At 38.6% G+C, this 15,328-nt stretch overlaps 1 protein-coding gene across 2 annotated transcripts; it reads right to left on the reverse strand.

The window, feature by feature from the left end:
• Positions 1-939: 939 nt before the first annotated feature.
• Positions 940-10,941, reverse strand: LOC147508095 (protein POLLEN DEFECTIVE IN GUIDANCE 1-like). 2 transcript variants are annotated; one of them, XM_086600687.1, is made up of 11 exons: positions 10,182-10,941; positions 5,815-5,966; positions 4,501-4,604; positions 4,158-4,246; positions 3,945-4,018; positions 3,684-3,834; positions 3,436-3,603; positions 2,537-2,634; positions 2,298-2,420; positions 1,932-2,000; positions 940-1,837 (listed from the first exon to the last, which is right to left on the reverse strand). In XM_086600687.1, exons 1-11 carry the CDS (start codon positions 10,735-10,737, stop codon positions 1,637-1,639), a joined length of 1,785 nt encoding a protein of 594 aa, XP_086456813.1. In that variant the 5' UTR covers positions 10,738-10,941; the 3' UTR covers positions 940-1,636. The 2 variants fall into 2 exon arrangements, 1 of the variants encoding a protein (XP_086456813.1); XR_015217890.1 differs by having other exon boundaries at positions 1,367-1,837; positions 2,298-2,439.
• Positions 10,942-15,328: the final 4,387 nt, after the last annotated feature.

Consider the following 15,328-nt stretch of genomic DNA (forward strand, 5'->3'; position numbering starts at 1 on the left):
AATTAGTCGGCTCCATTTGCCAAATCATCAAATACGTATAAATACTTAACAACGTACATAATGAATACCCATATTAACAATATTTGAAATATATTGTATCCTATTTTGTTAAAATAATAATACAGTACCCATAATGTAAAATCCACTGTAGTTCAATACCCATGTCAATAATTGAACTATAATGGATTTTACATTATAGGTACTGTATTATTTTTTTTGCAAAATAAAATACCGTATATTTCAAATATTACTCATGGATACTGGTTATGTACACTATTAAATATTTATACGTATTTGATAATTTGGCAAATAGAGTCAACTAATTTTGCAAAGGTTAAATTTTGTTTGATTCATAATTGTACAACAGTCAAAATTGACAACGGTCAAAATTTGAAATTAGTTGACTCAATTTGCCAAATCATCAAATACGTATAAATACTTAACTTACATAACAAGTATCCATATTAACAATATTTAAAATTTACGGTATCCTATTTTGCAAAAAAAATAATACAGTACCCATAATGTAAAACCCACTGTAGTTCAGTATCTAGTAAAGATTTCCGTCACTTCTGTGTTATTTTGTTATAGTAGTAAAACTATTGAAAACACACTAGTCTGCAATTCCAAATGGAACCAAATTTAAATCTTAACAATTGGATTACATGATAACAGATATTTCGCGTTTGAAAGAATACTTATCAGAATGTTGATAATGTGCATTGCTAAATCCCGTAAATGTACACATACTCAGGGGCAATGTTATGAAAGACGGTAGGCGGGCGGTGGATGAGCGCCCAGGCCTTCTAGGCAACGCCTAGACGGGCTAGGCACTAGGCGGTTTTTTTTTTCTAGTAAAATATATTATATTATAATATATAGTCGTGCCGCACCATACCACAATAAGTAAAGAAATCAAACATTTACCATAATTCAAAAAACAAACAAACAAAAATATTTATTACAAAATTACGTAATAGTTGAATGTGGCAAATGATTTGCTCGAGTTGAATAGAGAGACCAAAGAGCACCTTCATATAAAAACACATTCTCTATCTTATAGTGGCATAGAATTTATATTGGGCTCTAGTCTTTTAAACTCATTTAAATCTTAAGTCTTCTTGGGCTTTTTATTTTCGACATTTAATTATTTTTTGAAAATAAATAAATAAAATAAATAAAAATTGAGCCGATTAGACCGCCTAACATAACTAATCGGACTGCCTAGACCCGCCTTGAGGCCGATTAGTATGCCTAGCCTGCCTAGACCGCTTTTTTAACCGACTTAGGCCTAGACAAGTCGGTTGGGCACTGCCTAGCGCCTAGAGACCGCCTAGGCCAATTTTTAGAACACTGCTCAGGGGTGTTACTTCCCAACTTATCCTCTTTCTTGTATAACTTGCCATTTTCCACTTTGTAAAAGAAAAAAAGAAATCCTGAAGTTTGTAAGTGAAACTCAAACCCCAAGACCAGATAGCTCGACTACTGTGCAAGTCCCAGCAAGGTTACCAGATGTATGGACCCGTAAGTGCTTCTTAAACCTCAATTCCAATCAGTCCAATCCATAACCAATTGGAGTGAGGTCTAGAATCTACAACCGCCAAAGAGAGAGCAAATACCAAAATTTATGTTGAAGCTAGTCTGAATGTACTTTTCTCTTTTGGCACCTACTTATATACCAAGCAGCATGCTTGTGCAGACCCATGCCAACCATCATCTTGAGACTCACAAGCATGACATATGTCATAGCTGACAGTAGAAAAATCCAAAGTAATCTCCAAAGAAGAGGTCCATAAGGAAGATGAGCTGCATACACCGGGGTCAGCACTCGGATAACCTGAAAGCAAAGTTGAGGCAGACAATGAATTCTTATTGTTGTTGAGGAGAATATCTATCGTCTTGTGCAATACCAGATCTAAATCAATGCTTACCACACATGCTGGTGCCAAAGGAACAAATGTCAAGTTGTTCTTCCCATCCTCAGGCTGGACATTCATGGTCTGGAATAAAGAGAAATAGTCAACAAAGCTAAACATGCTTTTCCAACTATACTTTTTCAGGCCAAGTAATGGTATTAATATCACACAGTTGAACGGCTCTTTGACTTCTCTTCTGAACCTACTTATTAATCTAATCATACAGATTTTTTGCTTAAGCAATTATATGCTCATTCATACAAGTTTAATTCCTCTGTGTTCAACAATCAATATATCTTACATAAATAAAATACCATTGGATTTCGGAATGAAAGTTGACTGCATGAACAAGCATCGGGCTAAATTAAAAAGAACGAATACCTGTTTACAGAGGTCTTCGAGAAACTCAGAGTATACAATGGGCTTTATTTCATTAAATTTTGCAATGAATGAATGCTTGATGATGTCAATAATCATCTCACAAATGAAGACTAGGAGAGCATTCTGAGTCAAAACAAATTATCTGTTACTCAGATTATCAGTGAAACAGTTTTTTGAGAAAATAAAAGAAAACTAAAATTAGAAAAGGTTAAAAAAATTAAAAAGTTTAGTAAGCTTACAGAGAGAAAACTCCCAAACCAGGGACCTTCAGCCTCCAATATATTTTGAGCTAGTACAAATAAGATAAATGCTGAAATGTGGAACCTCTCAATTGAATCTGATAAATGAAAAATAAAATTACAGATAATTAGATGAGAACATATAACTAAAACGTCGATGAAAAAAAATTGAAAAAAAAGTAGCAGAAAACGGCAAATAAAAAACTTGAAACAATACTGAGAGGAAACTTCTGACATGTATGCATTGGTTGTTTACCCTCAAGAAGGTAAAAAGGTCAAGGTGACCTCTGTATTTCATTTTTCAAAATCACTGAAAATTAAGTAGGAAAAGAAAAGGGAAACGGAGGAACAGGTCAATGTCTGGCATTAACAGTGTTGCCTATGGAAAAATATCAATAATACTGCACTTAACATGCATTGAATGCCCAAGCAGCCTATTTCTACTAAAGAAGTAAAAAGGTGGACCTGTGAAAGCATATAAAGGATACCTTTAGGAGCTAGGTTACATTGACACAGGTAGGTGTGTCCGTATCACGGACACGGATACGAATTGTCGGACATGGAAAAATATCAAAATTCGAGGTAAATTACATACAATATGTGTCTGACACGGACACGTATCCGATATGGATTTTTTTCAAAATATGGCGTGTCCATGCAACCTAATTTGGAGCAATAAAGTTGACCAAAGGAACAAAATCCCAATATTGACAAAAAATAATTACCAAAAGAAAATTACGTTTATCGAAAACAGGTCAACTTAAGTTAACTCATTCTTTATCAAAAAAAAAGTTAACTCTTTCCTTGAGAACCAACAAAAAAATAAATATTCTACGGATTGATATTTAGTACAGCGCCCCTTTATAAGGAAGATAAAAGGTAGAAAGAAGCTGACTCACCAAAGTATACCAGGCTATGGATGTTTTCTTTGCTAAAACGTTTGAACACGTTGCTTTTTATCTCCGCAAAATTATTTGACACAAGCAAAGCCAGCAAAGCATTATTATGTGAAACAATACATGTTGACAGTGTGATTGCTTGAGCTAATAAGATGAAAGAATGAACAAGTATGACTTGTTAAGGAAACAAAAGGAAATAAAAAGGCTAATGAATACTATCATATAGGAGAGAGAGAGAGAGAGGATATTAGATGCAACAACAGTTAATGCTTGGTCCAAAATAAATCTCCAAAGCCAAAACTTCATATTTTCTGGTGGACTACTTGCAAGTCCCTTTGCAGAACTGAACACGGTTTGCAAGACGTCTCCACCAATGTTTTGACAGAGTTTATCAAATATCTGTTATAGAGGCACAAACATTGGTTACAAGACATTTTCAGTCAAGACCTACATATGTTTCATTTAATACGACATGACTATATGATATTAAAGAATTTCAAACTTCTTACCTCTAATACGTTGTATACCACATAGAGTTTGATAGTTCCTTGGCCCCGTATCATGTGATATATTAGGCTAATATCTGAGGCAGGCACCAAGAGAATGTGGAAAACCAGTCAACAAATAAGTCAACTCATCATGTATTCCCAAAGTAATAGACTAATGGGATGAAAACTTGAATAACAGCAGAACAGACATATTTAACATGTTTTAATATCCACCTGCTTGCTGTAAAAGGGTGATTCCACAGGCCAACACCATAAAACAACTGAAATCAGAAAGTTCTGCTGCAGATAGCCTCTGAAACTGCCTGCCAAGAGCATTGTTACCTCTTATGTATGCCACATCACCACATGTCATAGTAGCATATAGACAAAACGATACAAGGAAGTTGACTACACTACTTCATAAATGAGTGGACCAATAATAATATAATCATTCCAAGGTTAACTAAGTCCTTAATAATGAAGTCTACCAATCATAATCCTCGAAAATAGAGGAGTCTACAAATAATAATCCACTGCTAGAGGAAAGTAACAGGCAATTGAGGTTTTAAGATCTCACCTGGTACTTAGGAACCTCCATAAGGTCATCAAGATCCTTGCTGGCATGATTGTGAGCAGTGAAAGAAATGAATCCAAACAGACGAAGAAGCCAACGTCAATAAGCTGCAACCATGTCATTTAAGCATGAGAACTTCCATTGCAGAGAAAGAGAGAGAGAGAAATCATGATGCCACAGGTAACTATACAATTTAAGTAAAGGGACCTTCCCATGCTACTATAACTATGAAAACTGCAAACAATGTATCACAGTACCAAGCCAAGCATAAAGAGGTAATTCTGACCTCAACATGGCGACATCGTGCTTAATAGGACACATTTAATTTTGAAATAAAAAACTTAGGGCGTTTGATTCTGGAACAGTTTCCCATTGTAAACTTTCTTTAAGGTAAATAGGGATTGAGCTCCTGCTTTTGTGGGAACAGTTCACCACTAAATAGTTGTGATTGTGCGGGAAAGTTTCCATAGGAAGGGAGAGTGGGAGAGTTTGGGTGTAATTAGATTCTTGAGCAGAATTTCACCAGATAATATAGTCCCACTATATTACAAAATCAGCCAAAATTTCACCAGATAAGTGAGAATAATTCTCACAAAGCAAACACACCTTTAATATGACAAATATATAAAAACTATGATACACGGATACGGGTACAGGTACCGATACGGTGAAACCGGTACGCGGTACAATACAGCTTTTCTGAAATATTAGGATACGGGTACGGCCTATGCGTACGGCTAATTATTATGAATATTTTAAAATATGTGTATTCTAAAAATTCTCTTAGTAGTTCTTTGAGTAAAATAAGTCAGGAACATGTGAAAAACTATTATAACACATGCCAAATTCAATACAGCTTGAAGCCTCAAGAAACAGTTTACATTTTCAATGGAGAAGAATTATCGGATCAGGTCTATTTCAGGGATTCCAGCTGGAATCCATTTAGAGAGGTTCAATCTCTTTCGAGAAAGAAGAGAGATTTGGAAATTTTGGTCATTCAAGTGAAATAATTTTGCTAAATCTTCTCCGCCAGCCTCTCTCTCCAAATTTATTGGGATTTTTTTTTTTTTGGGTAAGGAACAAGTATCCTAGAAGTATCCGGTACCTGTATCGGTATCGTACCCGACCGATATGGGTGCAATGACATTTTAGGAGTGTCCGTGCATCATATAATAAAAATTATTTCTTGGCTGAAAAATGTATTTACCGATTACAAGAACCCCATGTTAAAGTGTTAAACACTATGTACATCTATTAGCACCACTAACCGCAGGGTATTTTCTTCCTCGGGGGAATATAAAGGAAAACAAAAATTACCAGTTCACACCTCCAAGGCAAGCGGAATATCGTATCATACACCCGCTCTCGTTCTTTCTCATTTCCTAGAGTAGTTGTGCCATGCAAAGAATTTCCACTATATATTTCTCCCATAAAATATTTTACTGGTGACTTCTTCATGGACGAGAAATCTGCATTGGAATCAAATTGGAATGGTATATTAGTCCTGACAAAAAAAACGATAAACGGTATTAATGCATTAAGAGTTACTAAATCTGATGAAACCTACTCACGGAAGCCGGAAGTAAGATGAACACTAATTAAAATTAACATAAGACTAAACTCAAAGCTAAAGAAAACACTAAATAAAACATAATTAAATAACACTCAATTTATATAAATCAACCCTAGAATCATCTCAATTTATGATGCACGGATATGGGTACAGGTACCGATAGCAACACTAGTATGGGGTACGATATGGCTTTCCTGAAATATTAGGATACGGGTACGGCTTATGGGTAGGTACGGCTAATTATTAGGAATATTTTAAAATATATGGGTATTCTAAATATTCTCTTAGTAGTTCTTTGAGTAAAATAAGTCAGGAACACGTGAAAAACTATTATAACACATGCCAAATTCAATACAACTTGAAGCCTCAAGAAACAGTTTACATTTTCAATGGAGAAGAACTATCGGATCAGGTCTATTTTAGGGATTCCAGCTGGAATCCATTTAGAGAGGTTCAATCTCTTTCGAGAAAGAAGAGAGATTTGGAAATTTTGGTCATTCAAGCGAAATAATTTTGCTTAATCTCCTCCACCAGCCTCTCTCTCCAAATTTATTGGGATTCTTTTTTTTTGGGTAAGGAACAAGTATCCTAGAAGTATCCGGTACCCGGATTGGTATCGTACCCGACCTACCCGACCAATACGGGTGCAATGACATTTTAGGATACTTCGTGCATCATAGATCTCAATGGGGGATAAACGGGAATTAACCCTCAAACACTCAAGTTTGTACTCACATCAACACTAATGAACTCTATGGCTTAAGGCCCTATTTATAATAACATATTTTCAAAATCCAAATAGGAAACTAACACTAATTGGCAACTAACATAAATCCTAAGCCAATAAGGAAACTAGAAAGAACTTCCTAAAATTAAACTAATTGAACTTCTAAAACAATTGAACAAACTAAAACCTAGAATTAATAAAAATAGTAAACATGAATTACTATAAATAGTATGTCGGTGAGTTACTATAAATAGCAACTGCTATTTACATCAAAATCAGAAACTGTCGTCATTCACTCTTGCTTCATAGCTAGTTTTTTTTAACCTTTTTGTGGTAAGCTACTATTGGGAAACCTACACAAATACACATACACTCAAAAATAAAACTAAAAATATCTTCAAGCATCTTTTCCCTCTATTGAAATCTTCAACATAGTAAAGCAGAAAGAGCAGTAAGAAAAAGGCATTAGCAAGCCGCAAACTAATAATGAACAAAAGGCTGCACTTGTTTAGGCTGAGCACACAGTACCAATAATGTTAGCCTATCTTTGCGAAACAGTGCAGCCTGTGAAAGGCATCATTCTTTAGATCCCTCAGACGACTTTTTCTTTCTAGCTGAATATAACTCCAGCACCAAAGGTCCAAAAGTGTGTGGGGATAACGAAACTGTTCGATTTGTAATTCAGTTATAATTCCACTATAGCAAAGCAAGTTACATGCTACGAGATCACTTTGACAATATAAACAGAATGTATCAACCATAGCTTAAGAGTCCACCAATGAATACTACATTTCAGTTGCTTGTTCCAACTAAAGAAAAGACCTTCTGACTTGCGACCTTAGGCAGATCAAACTCAACAGGGCAGTGATATCTTCAACCAATTCAAAGAACTAAAGCATTCGGATTCAACAAGGTCTTGCGTTGAACCTTGTTACTTCCCTTTCTTCTTTATTTCTGGTTTTTCCAAAACCACAATGGTAATGTCCATACTCTATTATTTATGGTGCAGGTGCATCTTAAAACTCTATTGTCTACGGTGAAATGTTAGCTACTACTAAAGGCTTCCAAGTGGCTAAGCACAACGGTTACAAGAATATAGTGGTACAGAGTGATTCTTTCAACACTCGCTAACTTATAGAATATAATGCCCAAATGAAAAAGTCAGGTAGCTCGTCATTGGAGGGGTCTAGTAACAAGCAATCAAGCATATCTACAGAAAAATGTAATTAGTTATTCATACCCTAGGTAGATATTGCTCCAGAATGGTCTCATGCCCTACTTCATAGATGTTGGTAATAATGGTGGTGGACCAACCAAAAAGAAAAAAAATATGAACTTACAAATAAGACCTTCACGGCTATTGTTTCATAATTCAAGTGGCCATCCAAAACCTCCAAACATGCCTTTCTCATCCTGATAGACCAAATCCCCGACTTTCACCCAGACATTATCTGTGCTGACTCAAACAACAAAAATCCCTTACCATTTACATTGCTATTGTTCCATAACATTAATATGGTCGACTAAAACCTCCAAATAGCAAACCAAATCTTTATTACACACCTTTTCCATCCTGCTAAGACCAATCCCCGACATTTATCTTATGCTAAAACAAAGAGTAAAGATCCCTCACGATTTTCTCCAATCTGGGGGGGTGGGTAAATTGTCTTCGGTATTTCTGACTAGCCTTTCATTAAAATCCCTTCGCCTAATAAGTAGGCTTACTAATGAGATGTGTGTCCAATTGTGCACCATGCATCTCATCACTTCATCCAACTCGCCAAATGTTCAACACCTAGAGCTACAGCTTTGGTGTCCGATAGTCACAACTCTAATACCCTTAAGCTGCTTCAAAACAGAGTCACATGACCTTAATGCCACTCCAACCCTTAAGCCTTTAACAAGCTCTAACTCTACAGCCGTACTCAAATCCTCCATAAAAATGGTGAATCAAAATAGAAGAGGAGCCAGTCCTTTTACCTTAAAACCTTTTGACTTCCAAAGAGTCACATACAAGAGGCTTCAGCAGAAAAAAAAAGGTCACAGAATTACATGTTCTAATCCAGCTTATCTATCTCTCCCCAAAGCCTACCTAAAAATTGGTAGTAAGATTCTAAGCACCTTCGCCGAGGGCTCCGACCGGACCAGATCCTGCCCGGACCTGGTTGGTTATGAGAGCATCACCAAGAAATTCAGATGTATCGAAAGTAGAAACTGGATGCTCAAAATAATATCAAGAAGAACCTCAAGACACCTTCATCAAGTGAGCGGTAGCGAACGTTTTTGAGTTGGGTTTGGATCTCTCTCTCTTCTTCTTCTTCATGACTCTCTCTCTCTCTTCTTCTTCTTCACAACTTCACTCTCTCTCTCTCTCACCCAACCGTTCCCCAGCCGACCTCTCCCCCGCCCACTACTCCCCCATTCACGCCCACTGCTCCCCCCTCACTTGATTATCTTCTTCTCTCAAACTGCCGGCAAAACCCATCTCTCCCTCTCTCTCCTTTCTCACCAATACTCATGTCTCTCTCTTCTCCACTCACGCCCCCACTGCAATGCAGTATACTAGTATTCATATGCATACACGTTCTACTCTATACAACAATTATAGCATATCCAATAGTATCATATCGCATTCTACTTCCTAAACTCCTTTGAAACATTGCCCTCAAGAAAATATTCATACAAGAATTACTAATGGTAAACCAATAAGCCTTTTTTATGCAATGCCCACAGGGAAGGGAGAACCATTAAAAATGGCCCAAGTCTATCTATTTCCTAAACCTGCAATCTCAAAAGACGAAATGTACCACAAATACAACTATTTTCTTTTTCTTTTTCTATTTTTTCCATTAATATCACAGCATTTTTCAACTCACAAATATAAATTAAGCCCTTAGAAATAAACACATATAGACACGAATTATTAGGCTAAGTCCAATGGTTTGGTGTGCCATACCACCAAACCACAATAGTATAGTGGATAGAGTTAGCAGGTTAGTGTTTCCAAAGCCAATGGTTTTTTTCACAACCGCCAGTACCAATGGCGTATAGGAAGGAATTTTATTTTTTTTGGACTCTCCTCTCTCTAGCCGCCATTCTCAAAGGCGTGTGGGAAAAAAAATTCAAAAAAAAAATTCTAGCCGCCACACAGTGTGGCGTGTGGCTTAGATTTCTTCTACCCGCCACTCGTACTGGCGTGTAGACTTTACACTATATCGTTAAAACTCGCGCTATAGATAGGTAAACTGATACCGATAGCGTTGGCGGGTTAGCGATTTGACGCACCATTGGATCAGAATTTCGGTGATATTTGACCATTGGACTTAGCCTTACAAAACCATTATACAGATATAGATGAAGACATAAAGGAGTTAAACTGGTAACCTGAATCTTCCGTCATAAGTCGTTTCCAATCCAACGATTCTTCCTTATCCAACTTGGCAACAAACTCTCCATTCTTTTCCAACCTCTGCTTCCCAGCTGAACTAATCACTTCTGCTCTACTTTCCTCCTTAACATTACTACTAATACTAGTACAAAACTCACCACTAGTTACCACTGAGTCATCAATGACATCACTCCCAGTTCTACTACTCCTTTGCCTCAACTCCACATACGGACTATGTCTAACTTCCTCACAAATAACAGTCTGAATATTACTAGAAAAACTTTGATACCCATTAACACGTGAAGAAACATTTTCAAACACTGGGTCAACTCTATTTTCAATAATTAATAACTCCTCTATGAGTTTCTTTTTCTTTTTTGATCCTTTTGGCTTTCGTTTCCGCTTATTGGGCTTGTTGTTGCTGCTGTTGTCTTGACCATTAATATTTGTTTGGAATGAATCTGATATTGATCTGTGAATAATTATTTCTTCTTCGTCGATGAAACCGTTGATGCCGCTAAGGACATCGAATGAAAGTTTTCTTCCACCCATCGGATTGGAATAACAGAAAAACAAGAGGGTATGGGATTACGGGTTAAAATGGGAATACATATTTATGGAGGAATGGGAATTGGGAAATGAAATCTTTTTTTCGGTTCGATCTCAAATAATATTTTATCTTTTCAGAAAAACGTAGAAGAAAACTGATTTTGGTTTTCTTGAACAAGGGACGTAAAGAGTACGTAGTGGGTGATTGGGCCAAGATGGATAGGGTCAGTGAGAGTTTTAAGTGGGTGGGTCGGGCTAACAAATACATGTGACTATGTGAGTTAGGGGTGGGCAATGGGCCGGGTCGGGCTAGCCCGGCCCTAAACATTTAAAGCCTTTCAGTTATTAGGGCCGGGTCGGGCCGGGTCATAAGTCTAAATTTCAAGCCCTGACCCTACCCTAAGCCCTCTTTAACAGTTTAGGGCCGGGCCTATATATTTTCTTCTTTTTTGCGTCGGGTTTTAAAACTCATTTATATTACAAAAAAATTCAAAGATTTGCAAACTCAAAGTCCCACCACTTTGAAATTTGAATAACAACCAATCTAGTAATAATTCTCGATAAGTCCAATGATTTTAAAATGCATATCCACAATATAATAAACCAAGTGCATAGAGACTCATATTTATATTTCAAAATTACGGTTAAAATGCACAAGACACATTTTGGAATGAGCTTTCACCGACATAAACCGTTATTTCTTGTACTCAAATCTCACCAAAATTACATTTAACATTGAAGAACACAAAGACAAATAAGAGTATGGAATGAGTTTTTACTGACGTCAACCTATTTTTCATTAGGATAGTGCCAGTGCTCATTATTGTTCTTGGCGACTAGGTTAGACAGGGAGTTGTGAGGTGTACGTGAGTTGTGAGATAGAAACAATTAGGTTTACAAAGTTTTTATGATATAAGAAAAGTTATTAGAAGTACTCATACGGTAAGTGATAAATTACAAAGGACAGTGTTATTTTAATTGAAAATATGTAACAAGGAGTTGGATAGTTTTAGTTGTGTGTTTTATAGTGAAATTATAACTAGGGCTTAGTTAGGGTCGGGCCTATGTTTCAAAACCTTAGCCCTGACCCTGCCTTAGAAGGCATTAGGGTCGGGTCGGCCCTGCCCTCAACTCTGTGAGGGCTTTAGTTGTAAGGGCTTTATAGGGCTTAGGGTCGGGTCGGTCAGGGCCGAGTTAGGGTCGTTAGGGCCAAATTCCCACTCTTAATGTGAGTGATCCTCTCTATAGAAGAAATGAATTTTGTCAACACATCTTTATTTATTTGTGTTGTTACTTGTTAGTGCCTAGTGCAACATATGAAATATACTTTTTCAACTATTTTCTTATACAATCTGTAATTACCCACCGTTCCACACTACAGTACACCTATCCACATAACAAGTCGTCCTTTTTTCAGGTCGTCCAACACCATCAGACCGTACCCAACGACCCAACACCCAGGTCATCCAAAGCACCAATTACAGCCATTTATGAAAAGATATCAACTAGCGCAATCTCGGAGCTCAATCAACGTCACAATCAAGGAGACATTAACTTTGTAACAACATGGTATTGGCAAATTATCAAGATAGCACACAAGGTGGATATACAATTCATAACGGTCCAAGCACGCATCTATAAATAGATAGAGATGAACTACGTAAGGCTTGATTCAAGTTTACCCCAAAAAACTTGATACATAGGCAACTCTTATCCCAAGAAGAGTGCAGCCATTCCCTATCATTCAAATCGTCAGGTCGTTGTCCAGTAAACACTACATCTACATTGGCGCCGTCTGTCGGTTCGTTTCCTTAAGAAAAACACACTCACTCTTTTCTCAAGCCCACGAAGCTGGTAAAAACCACCATGGATACCTCTCTTCAAATATTTGTCGATCAGATGAAGACGCTACAAGAAGCTTTCATCACCTTACAACAAGAAAATCAGACTATGCGCGACCAGGCCACCTCCAACGCCAACAACGGCACCACAGAAGCAGTGGAGAACAACGCCGTTGCAGCCCTCACCACCACCACCAATCAACGCTTAGAAGATTTCGCCCAAAAATTGGAGAAGTCAAACGATAAAGACAGCGCGATCCAGATCGCTCAGAAGATGCTAGAAACGTACAAGGTATCACCATTCACCACGGAAATCAGAGACAAGCAGCCTCCTTCATAATTCATCCAGCCAAAGTTCCCATTGTACGACGGTACCTCCTGCCCAGGCGAGCACGTAGCTTACTTCAGTCAAATCCTTGCACTCTACAGCCATCAAAACTACGACTACTTAAAGTGCAAACTTTTTCCAGCCAGTTTGAAGGACGGAGCAATAGATTGGTTCTACACACTCCCTCCTGATTCAATCAGCAACTTCGACAAACTAGCTGAGACGTTTGCAGTAGAGTTCGTCCACAACAGAAAGAAGCGGGCCGACCTGGACTCCTTGTTTAAACTCAAACAAGCTCATGGCGAAACAATCCGAGTCTTTCTAAGACGTTTTAAGAAGGACCTCCTCTCACTAGAAGCAGGCCTCAATGACAACTTTGCAATTTTTGCGTTCACAAACGCCCTCTTAGATGACTCCGACCTAGCAGGGTCCCTCATGCGCAACAAGCTAGAAACCTCAGCCGACCTGTACCACAGAGTCGACAAGTACATCAAGTACGAAGAATGGATGACCCAACGCAAAGGCAAAGAGGTCCTCGCCATTAGCAACGAGCCAAACCCCAAGGACAGCAAGCAATATACAAACAACAACAACAACAACAACAACAACAACAACAACAACAACAACAACAACAAGAGAACTAGCTCCAGCAAGCCCTCATACACAAAGAGGGAATTCTCCAACTTCTCCAGGACGCCAAACCAAATCCTGAAGAAGATATATACAACACCATACTTCAAGCCCAACATCAACAAGGTGATAGCAATCCCAGAACGTCTATACTGCCATTTCCACAAACTCCACCACCACGACACCAATGATTGCTAGAACCTTAAGCACTACCTCCAAGACTTAGTGGAGGAGGGAAAACTAAAAGAGTTCCTACCAGAAAGCGACCTGAGGCATAAGCTGGATGCCTAACGTCACAGGAGCAGGAGCCGCAGCCACGAACGACCTGCCAACAACAGAGGCAGGAGCAAAACGACCCGATGATCTAAATCTCCAGGTCGGTCGAGGCACAACAGGAGATAGCACTCCTCCGACCACGATGAGGAGAAAGTAATCAACATGATTACAAACACCTCAAACGACGAAACCTCAAGTCGGGAGAAGCGCAAAAGAGTAGGAGCGCTTCAAGAAATCTACCACCTCTCACACAAAAGTGAGATGATCAATCCAACCAACCCTCAAACAACCACAGCCATTTCATTCACAAAAGAGGATCTAGACAAGGTGTGCCTACCCCACAATGATGCCCTAGTAGTGCACGTCAAGATCAACGGGTGGATAGTCAAAAGAGTCCTCATCGATCCAGGCAGCTTGTGCGATATATTTTTCTACCAAACTTACAAGGACATGCACCTGCCAGACTCGGTGATGATAGAGTCAAATACACCGCTCTACAGGTTCAATGGGGATCGCACAAATGCCATTGGAGACATCATCTTGCCAGTCTCCATTGGAGAGAAGGAAGACATGGTCAAAACGTCAACACGCTTCAGTGTAATCGATGTCAAGTCGTCCTACACCGCCATCCTAGGGCGCAGATGGATTCACAAGATCCAAGCAATTCCATCAACCCTACACCAGGTGCTGCGATTTCCCAGTCCCCGAGGCATCATGAAGCTCAAAAGCAACCAACTAGAAGCTCGCCGGTGAAATCAGGTCAGTACAACGACCCCACCCAAGCCTCAGGTCATCGAAGCCATAGACGTCCCAAAGAGGCAAGATCCTCAAACATCCAGCCCTCCAACAACTAAAGCAGATAAGCTCAAAGAAAAACAAGCTCAAATAGAACCATGAGAAAAAGTCAATTTGGGCACAACTGATGACCCAAAATTTGTCTATGTAGGGGCTGATTTAGACCCCAAGCTCAAGAAGCAACTTGTCAAATTTCTATCTCTCAATAAAGATGTTTTTACTTGGTCGTATATCGATATGCCAGGAACCGACCCTCAGGTCGCTTGCCACAAGTTAAATGTAGATCCAAAGGTCAAACCTATCAAACAACGACCTAGGAAACTAGCACTCAAGTTTCAAAAAGCCATCAATGAAGAGATAGAAAAGCTCAAGAACGTTGGATTCATTAGAGAAGTCGAGTACCCGACCTGGCTAGCCAACATTGTAGATGTCCCAAAGAAGAATGGTCAGGTACAACTCTGTATAGACTTCACCAACGTCAACAAGCACTGCCCAAAGGACAGCTTCCCCCTACCAAGGATCGACATTTTGGTAGATCAAACTTGCGGCCATGAGCTTTTTTCATTTATGGACGCATATAGTGGGTACAACCAAATACCACTCGCAGAAGAAGACCAGGAAAAGACGTCCTTCATAACCGAGCAAGGAACGTTTTGTTACAACGTCCTACCTTTCGACTTGAAGAACGCGGGCGCAACATACCAAAGACTGGTCACCAAAATGT

The sequence above is a fragment of the Coptis chinensis genome, chromosome 3 (assembly GCF_015680905.1).
Source record: "Coptis chinensis isolate HL-2020 chromosome 3, ASM1568090v1, whole genome shotgun sequence".
NCBI classification, from domain to species: Eukaryota; Viridiplantae; Streptophyta; class Magnoliopsida; order Ranunculales; family Ranunculaceae; genus Coptis; species Coptis chinensis.